This window comes from Glycine soja, chromosome 15 (assembly GCF_004193775.1).
Source record: "Glycine soja cultivar W05 chromosome 15, ASM419377v2, whole genome shotgun sequence".
NCBI lineage: Eukaryota > Viridiplantae > Streptophyta > Magnoliopsida > Fabales > Fabaceae > Glycine > Glycine soja.
The window spans coordinates 5,860,744-5,881,483 of record NC_041016.1 but is presented as its reverse complement, the minus strand read 5'-3'; the positions used below and the strand labels follow the sequence as shown (position 1 = coordinate 5,881,483).

The window sequence follows — 20,740 nt, the reverse complement described above, 5'->3', positions numbered from 1 at the left end:
GAAAAATTTGGAAGATATTAATTTCATTTTCATAAAAATTTTCATCTTAATTTAATACCAGTAAAAATAACATATTTTTGTTAATTCTCAATATTAATATCATATGATAATATGAGGTGACTAATAAATTTATTTATACGTATAATTTGATTATAAATAAATTAAATATTTTATGTTGGTTATAATCTTGAAAACCAATTAAATAATTTATAGTGACTAAAACCATTCCTTCAAATTGCAATTTTTAGTATTTTTTTGGATAATTTTGTTGTATTTTCTAATGAGATTACGAACCAAAATGAAGCTACAAATAAGGTACTGTTGGTACTTTAAAGAATTTATATGCTATTATTTGATTTAAAAACATGATACGTAAGGAATTTCATTTGCCTTATATTATTCTTTAACGCGTCCATTCTCTAAGAATTGTTTGCTTTCGTGTTGATAAGTACAAACCTAACAAAAAATTACGAACCAGGGAACAAAATAGCTTAACAATCACATCAATTTAAATCAAGAGTCGTCTGTGTATCTACTGCAAAAGTAGCAAATAAAGTGAACGGAATAAATTGTAAACAGAAAATCATTAAAATGGTATCAAATTTTGTCACCATTAGTCCTATGACTTGTGAAGCATCATTTGCACAATATCAAATCAAATAGTAGAGTACAGCATCCCTTAGTGCAAATAAACTTTTTCTCAGCTACAATATATCAGCATTATAACTCAACATTGCTAGACATGTCACAACATTCATGCCTCTCAAAATCTCCTCCTTGGGTTTTGCATCCTAAAAACAGCAAGGATCTTTTCTTTGTTATCAGATCTTCTTATGCTACTCACTGGCAACGGTATAGCCTCTAAGCCCATTAACCTGGCTACAACCCCTGGTTTACACCACACCACACTCTCCCCAGCCAAAGTATGTGGCAAAGACATACTCTCACCATCACAAAACCTAAACTTGGAACCTAAATCATTATTCTCTTGTATTGATCCTTCCTTTAGTCTTCTATCACAGCAAACTGATCTTCTTCCTTGTATGTTCACAAAACTGTGGTTCATAGCATCTCTACCGCCATCAAGTGACAACCTTGGATACTGATTCAAAGCTTTCCTTGTAGGCCTCAAAATGTTGGAGTCATTCACACATGACATCCTTCCCCTCATTCCACTGAAATCATCACTAAGCTTAGCTTCTAACTCAAATTGCATCATGAGATCCTGCAGTGCTAGTGAACTTACCTTGCAAGTATCATTCTGCTTGTTGAGAGTGGAGGTTGACCCTTCACTATAGCAGCAACTTCTGATGTCTTTCTTCATCTTGGTCTCATTCTTAAGGAGGAATAAGACATCCCTTCGTCAATTATATATGTAAGTCCAGAGAAAAAGAGAAGAGAGGTGCATGAGCCTCAATGGGGTATTGAGTTTTATTGCGAATAGAGAGAATTTGTTAGATGAATTAATGCATTGAAAATGAAATGTCAATGGCTTAATGAATAGGAGCGGTGTGGCACTCAATGGAGCATTGCTACTGAAGAAAAAAAATCGATGAGCCTTAATAGCACACAAGTGATAGATATGGTCATCATAAGGAAGGAAAATTCACTGGTATATAGTTCGTTTCTTTGGTACGAGTTGCTTAGGATTTTATAGTAGAGTGGACGTGTCAGTATGTGTAATGCATATCATGGCTCACCGGAATTTGGTTGAGAAATGTAGGTCATTTATTAAAGTAGAGAGCGGCAGGGGCAGAACCTTGCAATCTTGCACACTATTTGATCAATGAGCTCGTCTTCTTTACAACAAACTTGTGCAGCATTTAATGCGATAAATTATTTAATGCTTTATAGAAGAAAATAATTGTGCATCTTGTCATACCAAATTTATGATAAAATAAATTTTAAAATGAGATTAAATATAATAATTTAATTACAGTAAGTATTTTTTTTACATTATCATTGCTTTACTATAATTAAAAATTTGTTAATTTTTGTAATAATTACTTAAACATTATATTTAAATTAGTCAACAGTGTAGAAAATTTTACATAACAATAAATAAAATTAAAGTCTAATTGGAGTATGATAAAATATATAATTAATTATTTTATGACTCGATGAACAATTACTACATAAAATGCTATTTGATTTTAAAACAGAGAAGACAAACTCTTATGCAATTGGGTTTAATCTCTAGTTATGAATCATAGATGAAAAAAAACTAAAGAGAAAAAAAATATTGTTTGTATATATCGTGTATTTGATACCTTTGAGAATGATTTTTTTTAATAAAGGAGAAATCAGCGGTGTAAAAAGTATATATCATGTTTGACTTCTACATCAATTCTTTAATAATTGATGTAATTGTTAAATGACTGATGAAGAATGTGAACCCGTTACATTTGTCGAAATATCTGAATCGGTTATATCTAAACCGATGAAGAAGGTTTTTTTATATCGATCATCGTATAACGGATGGATAAACGCTTTTAATAATGTTTAAAAATCAATAAACTACCTTCTAACAAACAAAATAGATGTCGAGTTCCAAATATTTAGTGCAGGAATGTAACACCAAATAGATAGAACAATATCATCAAGGTTCATATAATAAAGCAATAGAGTGTCATGTAGAATATATACCAAGTTGATTCAACAAAGATTAAATCCATATGATCTTTGCAATGTATAGGCCAGAGTCAATCCAAAGAAAACACAAAATCAGAAGTTGATTTGTGATCAACTAAGTCACTTGCTCAATCTGCACCACAAAATACTTGTAGAGAGAATTTGGTGGTGGAAGCTCTAGGTTGCAGAAGTAAATTAAACCATGGTTGAAGGTGCCTTTAAGGTATCAAATAATTCTCTCTCTCTCTCTCTTTTTTACAGTAATCAAATAATTCTCTTAACAACTCTATAATATTGTTAAGAGGAATACTCAAGAAGTAACAACCTTAGTGACATTGTATGCAATTTTTGGGTGAGTATCGTGGTGACACAGACTTGCAATAGCCAACACAAGTTATATGGATAGACATTGCCCCTTTCCAATGAAAATCTGTTCATGATCTGTACCATTGGCGGATACACATACTGGGGAAATTGTTCCCACAAAAATTATTTATTTATTTATATATGTATAATAAAAAATCTTTTGTCCCCATAAAAATTAGGTATTTTCTATACAAGATAATTTCTTTTAAAGGAATATAAAAGTATAAGAAAAAAAATTATAGAATATTTTCAAATTATGAGTTGAAAATAATTGTAATTAGTTGAAGCTTAAATTAAATATTTTGGATTTTTTTGGCATGATATTATGTATTTTGTAAAAAATTATGATATTTTTTGTGAAAATATTATAAACAATTTAGTTAATTATGTTTTTGGTGCTTAAATTTTTTTGTAAATTTCACTTGTAGTCCCTAAACATTTTTTTAACGTATTTGGTTACTTAATAGCAAGAACTAAAATCATTAATAGAGAAAAAAATATAAGAACAAAAAATACTAAAAAAAATTGATTAAGGGCTAAAAGTAAAATTTGCAAAAAAAAAAAAAAATTGGACAAAAAATATAATTAACCTTAAATTATTTCGTCCCCACTAATTTTTTGTGGACACGTGTTGCTTTAAAGCAGGTTATGTGAATTGATGCACATGATGTGAAGATACCAAGGCTGAGAATCGGTAGGAGGTGGTGCTTAAAACTCAAGTAGAGTATGTATGAGATAATTGAGTTGCAACATATGCCCGCAGTTGCTGAGCTGATCCAAGCAAGGATGGAGTGAAGTTTTGTGTATATTTTACGTGTGAACTGTGAAGCCTTGTTTGAAGGAGGAGGTTGAGATGGTTGAACAAATGCTTCATCAAATTGTATCTAGCATTGAAAGGCCTCATGACCATATTTGAAGCATAGTTGACAAGTAGGCCCATGACCATAATTGTGACCACTCAAATTTCTTCCTCCACGATTAGGGAACTGAATTCCACCATAACAAGAGGCAGATTGTGATGACGAGGTGTTTTCTGAATTATTATCATGTGGTCCATTAGTAACATTCTCCATAACTGAATGAGAAGTGAGATCTTGACAATTCTTCCCAAGTTGAGCTTCTTGAACCAATTAAAGTGATCCAATATATCAATCATAGATATTGAATCCAATGTTTGTTAAATTATCATTACAAGTGAGTTGTATTTCTATGGTAATCTTTCAAGGATGGCATCAAAACTTATTATCGTGAAAAGATTTCAAAGAATCAAAGAAAAACGAAAGAAAATTAGATATTATTGACTCAAAATACTTTGATACAACACATGACAGAGAGTAAAAATGCTAGGTGGATAACTGTTGACAAATAATAGAAAATATAATTAGCTCCTTAATTAACTATCACACAGATTTATACAACGAAACAAACTTTTTATCCAATGCAAAAGAAACGAAGTTGTTGTTCTCTAGGAACATCCATTATGGCTTCCCTTAAATAAAAAAAGATTATTTTTAGTAAAATAAGTTTTTATTTTAAAATTAAATATATTTTTTATATTTTTAAAATTTAAAATGCTCAAAATATTATTTTTAATCAAATAGTTTAAAATTTGTGAAAAAATCAAGATATGTAATAATTTTTAAAATAATAAATAATAAATTTGAAGCATGTTGATAGAACACGATTAATGTTTAGAAAAGGGAAAATTTCAGATTTTTTTTTATTTTAGGTTAATTTAATAGTAGTATTTTAATTTTAATTGATGAAACTTAAGAAAAATAATATTTAAAAAAATTTAACTTATAAAAAATTAAAAGTAAGGAAAGAAAAATATTTAGTTATAATAATTAAAAAATCACTTAAAAATCCATAACAATAAATTAACTATTATAATTAAATTAAACCACGTATATATTACTTGTAGCCGGAACTTCAAAATGAAGGTCATCATCATCAATTCATCATACTCACTGTCCCAAATTCCTCTTAGGTCCCAACCCAGTAACTATGATTCCATCGGAAACCGTTAATTTTGCTCGAAATTTCGCAGCTATGGTCAGAGTTCGTGGCCCTGTGAGTTTCTCTTTCTCTCTTCTACAACGCCGCCTACTCTATTATCACCGCTCACTCAGCTTGCAATTAACTTTTCGGGACCCAAAAGGGTTAAAGATGAGAAAACACGCTTTTCATCAATACTGGTTTCTAACCACCCGTAATCTTATTTTTGTTTTTGTTTCTCAAAGTTTTGTTTTTTATGCACTTATGGCGATGAGTTTTGGTTTTCTCCTTCTGGGTATGTGTAGTTCTGGTGGAACAACTCTTTCAGCTTCTGGGATGCTCGTACCTGATACCCTTTGTGATGCTCAAGTAGCTGGGTGTCTCTATGGTGATAACTGTGAGGATAGGGTGTTGGTTGTGACGGTTGCTTCAGTTGTTGAGCCTTTTCTGTCACCTCAACAGAGAGACAATATTCCTCAGGTTGGTGCTGCTAGATTTAGGACATATTCTGGATAAACTTCTCTATAAGAACTTCTAGGAGAGGATATTAAGAAAAAAGAAATGAAATGAGCTTTCCTATAAGCTAAAATTAGCTTATGCATAAGCTTATTTATAAAAGCTTTCTCACATTAGCTTCGCTAAAAGATGATTTTTAACTTATGCATAAGCTAATTTTAGCTTATAGAGAAACTTATTTCGTTTCTGTTTCTTATTTTCTTCTCCTAGAGGTGTTTATGTAAAAAATTATCTAAACATGCCCTTAGTAATTGGTAAAGTTCAATGGATGGCTTTCTTTGTTTTTATATTTAGTAAACTTGTTTTGTGCGTGTGCATTTTAAATTGTGTTACTTGTGCTTTTCAGGGTAGGCCAGACTTGATTTCTGGTGTTCGGATTGATGTTATGACAGAGGAAGCCAATGAAAAATCCAATCAGGGAACTCCTTGTTGGCTTGCGGCAGAGCTTTTGTCATTAGTAGGCATTTTGAACCTTTTAGTTCCTTATTATGCTGTCATCTAAACAGTTAATGATGTGGTGCACCTGACACTTTATAATTTATAGAGTAATATACTCATCCTTGTGAATGACATGTGTTTAGATGTCGAGACTCGTAAATGTACATGACTAGGTTAGTCTGATGCCATCTTAATTCCTGACATTATGTCTGGATTGTATATGGATTTTTCTCTTGATTTCATAGGTTTCTGACACAGCTGTTCATTTTCTTTAGAAGGTGATGGTGAACTTTTGGTTCATGCATCATCTGTTTTTGGACAACAAAATAATATCAGGGTTCATGTGGTGTGACTTCTGTATGATGGTTCATTTATAATTTGTAACATTTGTTTCTTAACATGCTAGGATTGTTTTTCCCTTTTTTATACAGTTTTTTCAACCATTATGTGTTAGTTCAATGCTAATAATATTTCTGCATCATGCAGGTTGATATTCCTGCTTCATCCAATTGTCTCCAGTCACTTATTGAAGCATCTTTGGGTTTGCCAGAGCATGAATGGGAGGTTGGTTGGTCTTTGGCATCTTACAATAATGATTCTCAACCTTCCAAAGATTTTTTTCAAACTCATCCTTGGGTTAGTTTTTCTTCATGAATGTGCTTTCTCCTGTTGCTATTAATAAGTTTAGTCTATAAATTTGTACTTGTACGTGAAGAGATGTCCATGTTGAGTAATGAAATAGGAAGTATGATGGCTGAAACTTGTTGTGGTTTGGATGTGTGGAGAAGACCTGTAAAAGCCTTAGTAAAGAGAGTAAATCAATTGAATTGAATCCCAATTGCTAGAGAAAGAGGGACAGAGAAAAACTATAAGGAAAAACACTAAGAAGAATTTAGAGGTCAATGATTTATTTATATACATAATTTATGATTTAACATTCATGTAGCTGATATCATGTAGAGTTCTAAGCCAAAAGATAAGATGCATGCATATTGAGAATTGAATTTTTATGACTAAGGTTTAGGTGACTTAAATATAAAGTGGAAAATTGCATTTTACTAGATGAACTTTAGTTGAATGGATGCATTTGAAGTTGTTTTTGTTTCAACTTCCAAGAGAGCTTATTTATTATAGTTGGTGACAATCTTTACTATAAATAGAGAAGAGAATTAATGGAGAAGCACAACACATGAAGAGAGAGTGTGTGAAAAGAGAGATTGTGAAACAAAGTCACTTTGTTGAGAGAAAAGTGTTTTTGTGTGAGAGTGTTATCATTTCTTGTAACCACTGAGCGTGATACTCGGGTTTGTAGAGTGATACACTATTTAGGGAGGGTTACAATCTTGTAATCATTATTGTGATAGTGAAATATTTTTGAGACGGTTCTGTGGATGTAGGCAAAAGGTGCCGAACCACGTTAAATTCTTGTGTTTGTTATTATTTTTCTTACGGTGTAATCTTTGTTGTGTTCTCACGATCCTTTGTGGGTTTGAATAATTTTATTTGTGTGAGCGTTGATTACCCAACATATCACATAATGTAAAAAGACTTCATTTAAGTTTAGAAAGTTACACCTTGATAAATATGTTTTGAACTTTTGATATTCATATTATGTTTTTGGTTGAATGCTAACTTAGATTACTCATAATCTCTGTATTAGATCCACTGATAATTAGGATTTACCTATGTCAAAAATGTGTATTATTATGTAAATGTCTTGGTTCAATGTATTATGTAAATAGTAGGAAAATTGTACTGTTACATTTATTAATTAATATTGTGTTCGGTTATACATCTAGTTGAAACTTGAAATGCACATTTTCAGCATAAGCTCCTCTTTTCTCTCTATCTGTTTTTCTCAACATAGTATCATACCTTCTAAGACCTAGTAGTCTAGTAGAGAGTGATCCTTAGCTTCATTCTTCTAACTAAAAGTTGAGTTGAAAGCACAAGTTAAAGTGGGCCTATGTGTTGTTCATGCTTCAAGTGCAAACGGAGTTTCTGTGAGGGGTCTGGGGGCATGCTATTTATAAAGCTATTCATGGGTCTTTACCTAATGATTCAAGGTTTTGGGAAAGTTGTTTCTCGACAACCTTAATTGTTATTATATTTGTATATTTTTGTGATAAAATTTATTGGTGCAACTGCAAAATATCATGGTTTTCATTTGTCACCTCATCTTAAAAGTGGTTTTCTATACTCTTGTGATCTTCTGCTTATTAAAGTATCATTCTTCTTGATGGTGTAAATTGCCTTTGGAATAACATCTCCATGATCATGATGTGTAAAAGGAAACTTAACATTTTCAGATGAAGAATGATAAATCTTAATGAAATTTCAGGAAAGATTGGGCGTGGGAGTATCTGGCAGTGCAAGTCTTATGTACAAATCACTTACTCGAATGGCAATTTTCAGTGTTTCTTTATCTTTCAGGGTATCTTGTTTTTATTTATCTTATTTTCTCAACTTGGATTCCTTGTAAAAACCATTATTGCAACATAATTACCCACAAAATGATTTTTCTATTGGTATTCTTTGTTGGCCCACTGAGACTAGTGAAAATAACTGGTTGGTGGTTTTATTAGGACTTGCTGGATAGTAAAGTATCTGCCATGAATAAAAAGGGTGATTTTCTTCTGGCAGTTGGATCTCCTTTTGGAGTCCTGTCACCTATGCACTTTTTTAACAGGTATTATTATTATTTTGTTTGGATAAAAGAAAAAAAAAATAGAAAACAAAATCTGGCAGTTACTTCAAAAATGGTCAAACTCTTCTACTTGTTCTTTGCCACTTTATGTCAAACTATTTCCATGAGATGTTGGGATCACCTTTGTGTTGAGTTGCACAAGCAGTTATTTTGTCTCTATTACGGCAGTCAGTGCAGTGAATTGGATTGCAATGTTTGACAAATTTTGTGTCTTTCAGTTCTTTGATATGGTTGCTTGCTTGAATCAGCATCTCTGTAGGATGCATTGCAAACTGCTATCCTCCTCATTCATCTGATGGATCGTTGCTGATGGCTGACATACGCTGTCTTCCTGGTGTGAGCCATTTCTCTGTTGCATAATCCATTGGTCATTTATGGAAGTGGTTCTGGCTCTATTTTGACACTCTATCTACCAGGAATGGAAGGCAGTCCAGTTTTCAGTGAGCATGCATGTCTTATTGGTGTCCTGATTAGACCATTGAGACAGAAGACGTATGGAGAGGAAATCCAGGTACCATGATCGCATTCTCCTTGGTCAACATTATCTAATCCTCCTCCAATTTAACACATCATGCAAAACTCTAGTATTTGGTAACAGCTGGTGATTCCTTGGGATGCCATTGTGACTGCTTCTAGTAGCTTGCTGCGAAAGAGGCCTCAGAACACACAGAAAGGGTTATGTAATCAGGGGAAACTTTTATGCTGCAGGAAGGGTACCTTTTTCTGACACTGTCAAATTAAATGTATGCTCTAGGAATATACACAAGCATTTATATTTTGGTAGCTCGTCACCATTACCAATTGAGAAGGCAATGACTTCTGTCTGTCTTGTTACTATTGGTGATGGAGTATGGGCATCTGGTGTTTTGCTTAACAGTCAAGGTCTCATACTTACAAATGCTCATCTGTTGGAACCGTGGAGATTTGGGAAAGAACATGTAAATGGTGGAGGATATGGAACTAATTCAGAAAGAATTTCTTCCATGTTGGAGGGAACTGCATATCTTGTTAACAGAGTTGCGAGCAATCAAGTTAGTCAAACTTCACCATTGAAGATGCCAATTCTTTATCCTTTCGCTGCTAATGAGCAGGGGGGATATAAGTCGAGTCCAACTTATGACAACCATAGAAACATTCGTGTACGTCTTGACCATATCAAACCTTGGGTTTGGTGTTATGCAAAAGTAGTTTATGTTTGTAAAGGACCATGGGATGTTGCCTTACTGCAGCTTGAATCTGTTCCAGATAATCTTTTGCCTATCACAATGAATTTTTCTAGGCCATCCACAGGATCACAGGCATTTGTCATTGGCCATGGATTATTTGGCCCAAAGCGTGGTATGTCCTTGCTGATCCAGTTGATAAGTTTCTTTCTTGGTTAGATGTCCTGCTATAAAATAGATGTTAATGTTGCTCATAATCACATATCTCCATGCTGAAGTTCCAATAAACTTTTTACTCTTCCTCATTTTTATTTGATTGTGTTTGGAGTTCCTGCTTCAGCAGTTCCAACTATATTTACTGGGAACTACAACAAAGTTGCATTCTGATGGTACCAGGCCAATCTCTTGTTTCATTACTCTTGTAGTACAAATGCACCACTAGGGATTGGAGCCTAGCCTCTCTAACCAACCACCGTGATTATTCCTCTCCCTAATTCTAGGCAGTCCAACTCTATTTATAGCTGACTGCTAACTAACTAACTGCCATTAACTGACTTGAACGGTTACAAGGCTAACTAACTAACAGTTACAAAGCTAACTACTAACTGTAACTGATCTTAGTCAGCTACCTAATCCAGGTTCTGGCTGCTGCTCTGACTTCCTCTTATACTTGTCATGTGTCCTTCCTTCATACACTTGCGTAATCGGTAACCTAACAATACTCCCCCCCAAGAGAGCCACCTTGTCCTCAAGGTGAAATGCAGGAAATTGCTGCTTCATAACATCAACCGATTCCTGCTTTTTCGTCTTCTTCATCTTGTCCTTCTCCCAAATAAGGACTTGAAATTGTTTATTGGGGCACATATGACCAGGGCCAAATTTCCCATCACAGCGGGAACAAAGTCCTTTTTCTGCCCTTTCTTGGAACTCCGCATCTGACATCCTCCTAAAAGGCCTACCTTTGTATGCCCCAGTGGACTTCACACTATTTGATTCCGAGCTCGAACTCGTCTCTCTTGTTTTTGCCGTGGTGCCTTTGTTTCCTGGATCCCACGTTACAGTTCTTAAGAAACTATAACTTCTAGTTGGACCACCTCTATTACCTCCAACATTACCTTTTTCCATTAGTGAATTTTTCTCATCTATCCATTGCGCATAGTCCATCAATTCAGGGAGGGTGTTTACTGGATGCAACTTTAACTCTGCCCTCACCACTTCTTTTAGTCCATTCAGAAATGCCTTTCAAATACTCAGGTTTTGTTCCTCTCAATGGACCTGCATACAATTCGAACTCCTCACGATATTCTTCTACTATTCCTTCGTGTTTCAGACTGAGTAGTAACTCGTAAGGGCTTTGGTTCATTGAAGGTTGAAACCAATCACAGCATTCTTGAAATCTGTCCAATTAGGGTTTTTCGCGCAAAATTCCCACCACTGGTACCAGGTTAGTGCCTTTCCTTCCATTGCGACCATGGCTGCTTGGATTCGATCTTCTTCCTCTACACCTTTAATCTCGAAATAGCGTTCCACCTTATTTGTCCAACCAAACGCATCTCCTCCGTCAAAAATTGGAATCTCAAGTTTCCGCCACTTTACCTCTCGATCGCGATTTTGCTGTTCTACATGGTCACGATTGTCTCTTCCCCGATCGGTGCTCGACAAGATCCTCACCTCTGCCATTAGCTCCGCCATTTGCGCCTTCAGCTCCGCTCGCTCGATGCGTTCCTCTTCAAACAATCGCTTCAAACTTGCGACGTCCTCAAGTGTGTTGATCATGCCTTCGAACCCTCGTTCCAGAAATTCCACACGCGCATCCATGTTTCCTCGCGTTGAAACCATGAATAGCTTCACGTCTCAGAATCAAAATTTTGCTTTGATACCAGTGATGGTACCAGGCCAATCTCTTATTTTATTACTCTTGTAGTACAAATGCACCACTAGGGATTGGAGCGTAGCCTACCTAACCAACCACCGTGATTATTCCTCTCCCTAATTCTAGGCAGTCCAACTCTATTTATAGCTGACTGCTAACTAACTAACTGTCTTTAACAGACTTGAATGGTTACAAGGCTAACTAACTAACTGCCTTTAACTAACTTGAACAGTTACAAGGCTAACTACTAGCAGTTACAAAGCTAACTACTAACTGTAACTGATCTTAGTCAGCTACCTAATCCAGGTTCTGGCTGCTGCTCTGACTTCCTCTTATACTTGGCATGTGTCCTTCCTTCATACACTTGTGTAATCGGTAACCTAACACGTTCTCACAAGAGTTGTGCAAAAAATGAACGGGTGCTTATGATGTATCTGCCTGCCTCTGGTTGGCACAAATGCTTTTTCTGAACGTGTTCAGGATTTGTCAGGCTTTTGCTTTTTTTATTCTATTGTTGTATGTATCATTCCTACCTTTCAAAACAAGGTGGAACAAGCTTGTTTTAAAAACCATCCAGGGTCATATGCATCAATGCAAATGACATTTGCATGAAATGGGATACATTCCATGATGTTCTTGAATTTTTTTGGCTATGACATATGTTTCTATATATGATAATTTGTTGTTGGGGTTATCGGTCTGATGAGTTGTATCCGATTTTATAAAGAACCAATTCAATTGCTGTGGGTTTTCTTTCTATTTTTTTGTTTAACCTTGGAAGTCATCTATTTTCATTAGGATTCTTCCCATCTGTTTGCTCTGGTGTGGTAGCAAAAGTGGTTGAGGCAAAGACTCCTCAATCTTATCTGTCCATTCAACCTGAGCATCTGCACAACCATGAGCACTTCCCAGCAATGCTCGAAACAACAGCTGCTATTCATCCTGGTGCTAGTGGTGGTGCTGTTATCAATTCAGATGGTCACATGATTGGCCTGGTTACAAGGTAATGCCACCAACTTTAAATATAATGTTACCACCTTATCCTATTCCTGTTTTGAAATAAGAATATGAGTAGGTGGTCTATTATTTGATTTGATTTCCATGTGGGTTGGATTGCCAGCAGGATATTGTTCTCAGGCAGCCTATAATCTACAAATCGAAATTTGCCTTACCTTTTGACTATATTCATGTTTTGAAGACAATAATGATCTTTTTGGATGAAATTCTTTAGCTTTGAGACTTTCTGTCTCTGTAGCATGAGACTGTCTTTTCTTGTGATCCTAATTTACTCATAGGAGCTCAGCCCGCTCTATCTGGTCCAATTGTTTATCTGTGTAATATAAGCTTTTGTGATTTTAATTTTCTTTCTTGATTGTTCCTGAATGGTTGTAGATTAAACTTCCATCTTTAATTAGATGTTTTTGAAACAGCAATGCAAGGCATAGTGGAGGAGCAGTAATACCTCATCTTAATTTTAGCATTCCATCTGCTGCTTTGGCACCCGTCTTCAAATTCTCAAAAGGAGGCAGAAATACAAATTATTTTCCTACTTTGTACCCATGGTATGTTGACATCTGATGATGCGGCTTTTTCCACTGCAGCCATGCAGGATTTATCACTTCTACGGATTCTAGATGAACCGAACGAATACCTTTCATCTGTATGGGCATTGATGCGGCCATCATATCCTAATCCTCATCCTATGCATGATCCACCTCAGTCTGTTACAGACAATAAAAATAAAGAGAAGGGTTCTCGGTTTGCTAAAGTTTATTGCTGAAAGAAAGGACATTTTCAATTCTGGAAAAAGTGGAGTGATTTCTAAGGAAGTTATTCCTAGTAAGTTATGATCTCTGATGAAGTGACAAAGTTTACCTGAATGACCATGGCAAAGCTTTGCCAGCATACAACTTGTCAATGTGTACACTTCCTATGATTAAAATCTTTGAACTGAAATCTTCTGCCTTGGATTGTTAGCCAAAGAAAAATCAAGGAAATAAATTTTCTAGAACCTCTAAACGATTATACTTGTACTTTATTAAAGTTTAAAACTGATTTTACATAAGACAGTTATTTTTGTCTTATAGGAGAAACTCTTGATGGAGTTATTTTGTTCAATAACCCAAGCATTAAATATTTTGATATCATCTCAACGATGATGCACATCAAGTTTCAGATAAACTAAAAAAAATAATTAGGTAATTTAATAGTCGACATTTACTTATATTTAAACAAAATATTATTTGCTAAGTTGATTATAATTAAATATCGAATAGTTTTAAAATTTTATAAACTTTCGTAGATCTGATTTATTATAAGAATTTTCAATTTAGCAATTGGATTATTGAAATTTGATTTATACAGAAGGGTTGTTGATCAGAGCAATTTTGTCAAGAGTTATTCCAAGGGTAATTTGATATCCCACAATCTTACTTTTTAAAGTGCTTTTACTGTTATTGTTATGCTTATGCACTCTGTATGTAAATGATAATGGTATGTCGCATCAGTCATTTCCCTTATAAATTGTGATCCCTGAATGTTATGGAAATAAAAATGCTTTTCGTCTTATAAGGCATTGGCATTCCCATAAGTTAATTATTCTAGAAAGGCCAGGAAGACATTTAGTTTTATATCGTATGATTCTGGAGCATATGGGATTCAATGGTTGATATTACAAAGGAAAACATTTAGTTTTAAGTCGTCATATATTTGTTGATTCATCTTAACTAACGGTTGTTTTCTAAATTTAAAATTTCAACTGTGCTCCTTAGTTCTGATTTGTATCTTGGTTATGTATGCAGTCTTGTTAAGAATCACTCTGATTATGCAATACTTGTTTTTAAAATTAAAATTCCTCACTAAAACATGATTGGGAAAGCAATTATGTACCTAAACGTGTTTCTTGTAACAATTTTTGTTTTGTTTTTTAAAAGCATTTTTTTTTGTTAAGACAACAATATGTATTTTCTATAAGAGGAATTTTTTGTTCAAACTATCTCGTAGAAGTTTTATTTTATTTATTTTATGCACAACTTAAATTTGAGACCTTGCAAAGGAGAATCATGCATGTAATATATTTGAACTGATTAATTATTGGTTAAAAGCGTGTTTAGTTAAAGAAAAAAATATAGTCTTTATGTTTTGTTAAAAGTTTTATACTTAAATTTTATCAAATTTATTGGTTAATTTTACAAAATACTTTAATTAAATTAAATATTTGATGTATTATTTCTTTATTTTACACACTTTTATTTTGGGACTCAGTGAGTTTGCATACAGCTATTCAAGCACACACTGAAAGTGGAGTTTTAATAACTTGATTTAGCTGTGGATCTGGACTTGGATGAGTTTTAATAACTCTTTGATGAGAAATGTTTATAACATATTCTATAGCATGTTTTATTATTGTGTTAAATTTATGTAAGGCTTATTAAATTTTGTAAATCCTATTTTTATTTAATGAGTTTTAATTTTTTAATAGGATTAAACTAATTTTATTAAAAATTAAAAATATAACTAAGCCATAATTCTATTTAAATCATTTTATAATATACTTTTCAAACGCAAATTTATTTTGTTTAAATCAATTTTATGAAAATATAAACAAATACAATCAGTAAGGTCCGATTCTGACAAGTTACTTGATGTTCAATATAAACGATTCACTCACGGACAAATTATTCACATTAGTAATATGAGCACATGCACAATTCAATTTTTATCCACTCATTTTTTCATGGATTTAAGGAATTATTTGATAATTATTCTTTGATTTCTGCTCTGTTACTATGCTCCACAACGACTGTTGAGGAAATTTGAAAGCAGAGTGAAGATAGAAATTTTATTTCATTTTTTTAAAAACTTCAAGTGCTCTGATAGAGACTAGAGAGGGCAGAAAATTAGCATCAGGAGGATCTAACTTTCAACCATTTACTTAATAAGCACCAGGTCTAGGCAAGTGTTTGTATTTGTTTCCTGAACTTTTTCTCCATTTCCAGTTATACCAACTACCAAGACACTTAAAGTAGGTGGTGTTAAAAGTTTTGTCATATATACATGATTGATTGAGTAGTTAAGAATCTAGTTATATACACTGAATGTAAACTTTTAAATGTAGATTCTAAGGAGTTGTGAAAGGAATTGTAGGAATTTGTAAGTATTACTTAGCAAGCTTCAGGACAAAGTTCCTTTTCAGGATAAGAAAGTGATAGGTTTTAGACTTAGTTACAAAAGTTGTGGATCATAATTTACATTTTTTAGGAATAATATAGTTATGTTTTCCAATTTGCTTGTTTCTCTCATATTGCCACTTTACAATCAGCTTCTCCAAATAGTTGGATGTGTTAACGAATAATTGATAAGATAATTTTTTTGACAGAATAATTGATAAGATAATTAGAAATTCAAAAACTCATATTTTTTTATTAATCTATGTAGTGCTTCAAAAGGAAGGAAATAAGATAGAATTTATCATCTCTTCTCAAGCATTGATTAGTCATGTCATACCCATATTGGGTATGAACTGGATACATGTACTCATTGAATATACTCCGTTGCATATATAAAATTTACAAAAATAAGTACGTAACTCGAGTATAATTCCCTTGTAAAAAAAAAAAACTCAAGTATAATTCCGGTGCGATCAGGTGTACTTGGATACCATTTACATCATCTTCCCCCCTCCCCTTCATTTAAGATTAGTTTTAACTAAAAAATTTCCCTTTCACTCAAACATTCATTTTTATTTCCCTACCCAATCAAAGTCATTCTTCTTAATTTACTTGAGATATAAGTTTGCTAATTATTTTATCAATTTTCACAAAAAAATGTCGAATTTTCTTCTTATTTGTATTCACTTTAATATTTGTTTCCATTTTTATATGATTTTGCCATGTTTTATTATATATAAAACTCAAATTTCCTCTTTACAACCCCCCCCCCCCCCTCAAAGTTCCTTTATTTAGATGAGTAGAAAGAGAAACACTATGTGCCTGTCTAAATTTTTATTTTTAAGTAAACATAGAGACATCAAAAAGTGAACGTTAATAACAATATATTTGTATATTATGTCAAATGAAATATACAAGTAATCTTTCGTACAGAAAACTAAGGTAATTTACATGTCTATAGAGATTCACATGCATGTATAATGCTAGAACAAATTGATTAAAGAAAATACAAATAATTAAATATAAGAGAAAGTGATGATTGAGTCCATTTTAGTGCACATCCGTTCAACGTGTTTGGTTAACATAGTTCTTCCTACTACAACTTTATTTACCTTTTTGCTAATATGTAGTTTAAAAAAATTAAAGGAATTTTTTTTCCTCCTTCTCCAAATGGTGAATACAATTGTAGACAAACAAGTTGCCATAAATTGAATTAATTATAAATTAATAATTTAGTTATTATTAACTACAAATAATTTATTAATTAAATACTTTAATAATTTTCTAATTATTTTTGTAATTGAAGCTCAGTGTGGAGCTTCAATGTTTTGGTTGAGCTTTACTTATCATTGGTACTCCAAGCATTTACATTGTTTGTACCTATTTTTAGGCTGATTAAATGTTTTTTAATAAATCATTATATTATTAAATATCTAAGTATAAGATCTGTTTAAACTCAAAAAAATGTGATTCTAATATCATGTAAAGAAGTTGATTTTAAAATTATGATAAATACTCATACTTGAAAAAATAAAAACAGATTTAATAAACACAATAATTTAGATTGGTCAACCGAAACATGATATCTAAATTGAAAGTTGAAAATGTAATTAAGATGATAAAATAGTATGGACATCCTTCATTTCTGTACCCTTCGATCTTCCTTGGGCCGACCCAATATACTTGCTCAATACCCGACCGAGTAGGGTCTAAACCAAATGAGATCTTAGTGCTATATATTGGAGGATTAGGCGTTTCGGCTTTCTGTTTTCTTTTATATCTTATTTTGGTTTGTCATATATTTTGAAAATATAAGATATATTTTAATCATACCTTAATTATTAGTAATATTTTTACCATATCTTATTCCTTAATCTTAGAGATAAGATATGATAAGGATTAAGATCGTAATTTGATGACCTCTATATAAGACAGGCTAAACTAGGACCAAAGAAAATATATTTTTATGTCCTGCTAGACAATCTCAAACCCTATAGAAATTCTATATGTAAACAATTTCCAAACTTTTTACGTAAATAATTGCGTGATATATATATATATAAAAGATCATCATGAAATAACAGAATTTATGTGTAATTATTATCTCATATTATTAGTTAGTGATCGTGTAAATTAATTTGTTTAATCTATATATAATTTTAGAAATTTTATTTGGAGGATTAATCAGTATAGTTTAATCTTAGAATATTTTGATGTAACTCTCTTATATATATTTATGTCTTATAGTAAAAAAATCTTTGACTGGAAATAATATTTTATATGAGAAAACTGAAGACTATAAATAATTTTGGTTCAATAATATTTTTTTAAAAATAATTATGTAGCAATATTAACTTAGAATCAGAATGCCACCCATCAATATTTGTTTGTTCAAGTGAAGAAGATCTAAATTTCCCTTAAACAAGTTCTATGGATGAAATCTTAGATTCATCTTTTGGGCAATGTTTATTATTCTGGAAAACTGATCGTTACTCTTTAAAGTACAAGAAAATAGTAGAGAAATTTATGCTAAAAAAAAGAACAAGCACGCAAATATATATATATATATATATATTAATGGGAAGCAAGATTTTTTTTATAATATTCTCTTGGATATAACTACCACAACAATTTTAGCATATATATATGAAGGATTTATGGGAGACTTTATTTAAATTATTTGTTGCTGCTTGTCTTGCCTTGCTCACATGAGACGAAAGGTTTACTTTGTTGTTGTTATTGTTATATTATCTTGCATAAACATTCATTGTTGTCCAATTCATCAAAGTTCGTGGTATTCAGATGCATTTTTGCGACGCCTCTCATTATGTCCAGCCAAACGTCTTCTGCAACTCCTTTTTGAGTCATCGAATTCTGATAGCTCATGAAACCTAGAAAATGAAATTATTCCAAATTTAAGTCATAGAAAATTTTTAGACAGAATTTTGTTCCCACAAAGAACATTATATGTTTCTTGGTTAAGGACAAGTTCAAAGGTGCAAACTCATTTCATTTGGTTCTATTTGGATTAATTTTTCTATAAATATGTACTTACAGAAAAAGATTTAAATGATTAAACTTTTTTCGTAAATTAAAATTGGCTCACTATTTTAAATTTTGTAGAAGTTAAATGAAAGAATTTCTATATATGGATTAAACTACATAAGTTGATTTTAAATTATAATGAAAGCAATTTATTTTATGTTGTTTTTCCTATAAATACTTGTGAAGTAGTTTATTCAAACAAGACTATATAGAATGAACATGTTTAAATTTACCTAAAATAATTAAAAGTTTGGATCTAAAACTATTTGCGAATTCAAGTAGCTAGCTTGAAATTTCAAAATAGTTGGTTCATGATTGGTATTGTTTAATCTTTTTAAATGGAAGAATGTGTCATTTATTGATGAGTGTGTATTAACAAAAATTATATGCGTAGATCAAAATTGTAGATAATAAGATATACGAAATCATCTCGGTTCCCGATTTTCTATCTCCATAGAAGTTTCTCCAATTTTGTGGGTTAAAACGTGAACACCTTTTGTTTTGTCAACTTCATGGATTAAAAGCATAATTCCAAAATTTATAAGTGGTCACTAAAGTGAAAATGATATATATATATATATATATATATATAGGTGTATTAACATGCCATTTAGAATGCAGACCAATGTCCCTGTTTTAACACAAAATAGTTAGTCATCTAGAATATATCATACCTATGTATAGAATGTTGGGGGTAATAGGATTAAATTAATTTGAGCACATTCCATAAATAGTTTTGTAAATATGCTCATGAGTTTTATAAATATAAAAATGCACCTTAATGTACTTAAGATTATTTTTATTTTTTTTCCATTTGGGAAGAAGTAAAATATTTTTAGACACGTTGTCGCTAGTATTTTACTAACCTGTGCTAGGTAGAAGTGAAAATGAAAGTGAATAAAATTCACGAAATTTCACACACCAAACAAGCTTAGACACATTTAAAAGTGATGAATAAAATTAACGAAATTTTAAACACAAAAGAAGCTTAGACACATTTCATATAGTTGATAGTTGACACTTGAACAAAGTATACCCTAATTAAGAGTTGTCTCTGGCTAGGGTTGATTGGAAAGGGCAAAAGGTATACATAACAAAATTCTAAACAAACCTCTTCACACACACACTATATATATATATAGTTGGATTCACACACAAAAAAAGGAATCGTTTTAAATTTGTAGTACTTCAAATAGATTGAGGTTGTCAACCTACCTACTACATTGTTGGCAAAACCGTTGGTGCTGGTCTCCAATGAGTACGGCAGGAGCCTTGGCATGGTACTCACAAACCTTGTGACGCCTATGGTAGGGCTTAGCTTCACTTAGATCAGCGCTACAACCATCAACTTGACATGAAGGTGGCACTGAGCCTCCAGCTTTGGACCCTCTCTTACTACTCACCACCTTCTTTTTCCTACCATCATCTCTATACTCACTCACCTCCTCCTCTTCCTCTTCTTCGTACTCATCCTCCTCCTTGTAACTCATGCTCCTTTTTCCCTCACTCCAACTTTCGTCCATAGGTTCAAGGAAATTTTGGAGAAAATTGAAAGAGAGATTGATGATCTAGCTAGCTAGAAAAGGTTACAGAGAAGTCAAGGAGTAGTCCACATATAAATAGAAAAACTAGAAAGGTATATAGATTGAGAGAATGAGTGTGGACGACATAGGGTCTTCATTTATTGGTTGCCACCTTGAGGGTAATAGTGAAACAACATTGAATATTTTCTCATCATACCTTTTTCATTTAACAGTTTTGCATATTAATTTGTTTATATCTCATCCATTTTAATCACACCACTCATAATTACATCTAATATTTTTAATATATT

The 20,740-nt window shown here is 32.4% G+C and overlaps 1 protein-coding gene and 1 pseudogene across 1 annotated transcript; one reads left to right on the top strand and one right to left on the bottom strand.

Moving 5' to 3' along the window:
• The first annotated feature begins 4,936 nt into the window (after positions 1-4,936).
• On the top strand, positions 4,937-13,839 carry LOC114387250 (annotated as a pseudogene).
• A 4,596-nt stretch (positions 13,840-18,435) lies between these two features.
• On the bottom strand, positions 18,436-20,521 carry LOC114387251 (squamosa promoter-binding protein 1-like). Its single transcript, XM_028347401.1, has 2 exons — positions 20,122-20,521; positions 18,436-18,752 (listed from the first exon to the last, which is right to left on the bottom strand). Exons 1-2 carry the CDS (start codon positions 20,427-20,429, stop codon positions 18,644-18,646), a joined length of 417 nt encoding a protein of 138 aa, XP_028203202.1. The 5' UTR covers positions 20,430-20,521; the 3' UTR covers positions 18,436-18,643.
• Between the last annotated feature and the right edge of the window lie 219 nt (positions 20,522-20,740).

Coding starts and splice junctions, on each gene's coding strand:
- LOC114387251 (XM_028347401.1), bottom strand. CDS start 20,429: ATGGACGAAAGTTGGAGTGAGGGAAAAAGGAGCATGAGTTACAAGGAG. Junction 18,753..20,121: donor TTTTGCCAACAATGTAGTAG/GTAGGTTGACAA, acceptor TTCATTTTCTAG/GTTTCATGAGCTATCAGAAT.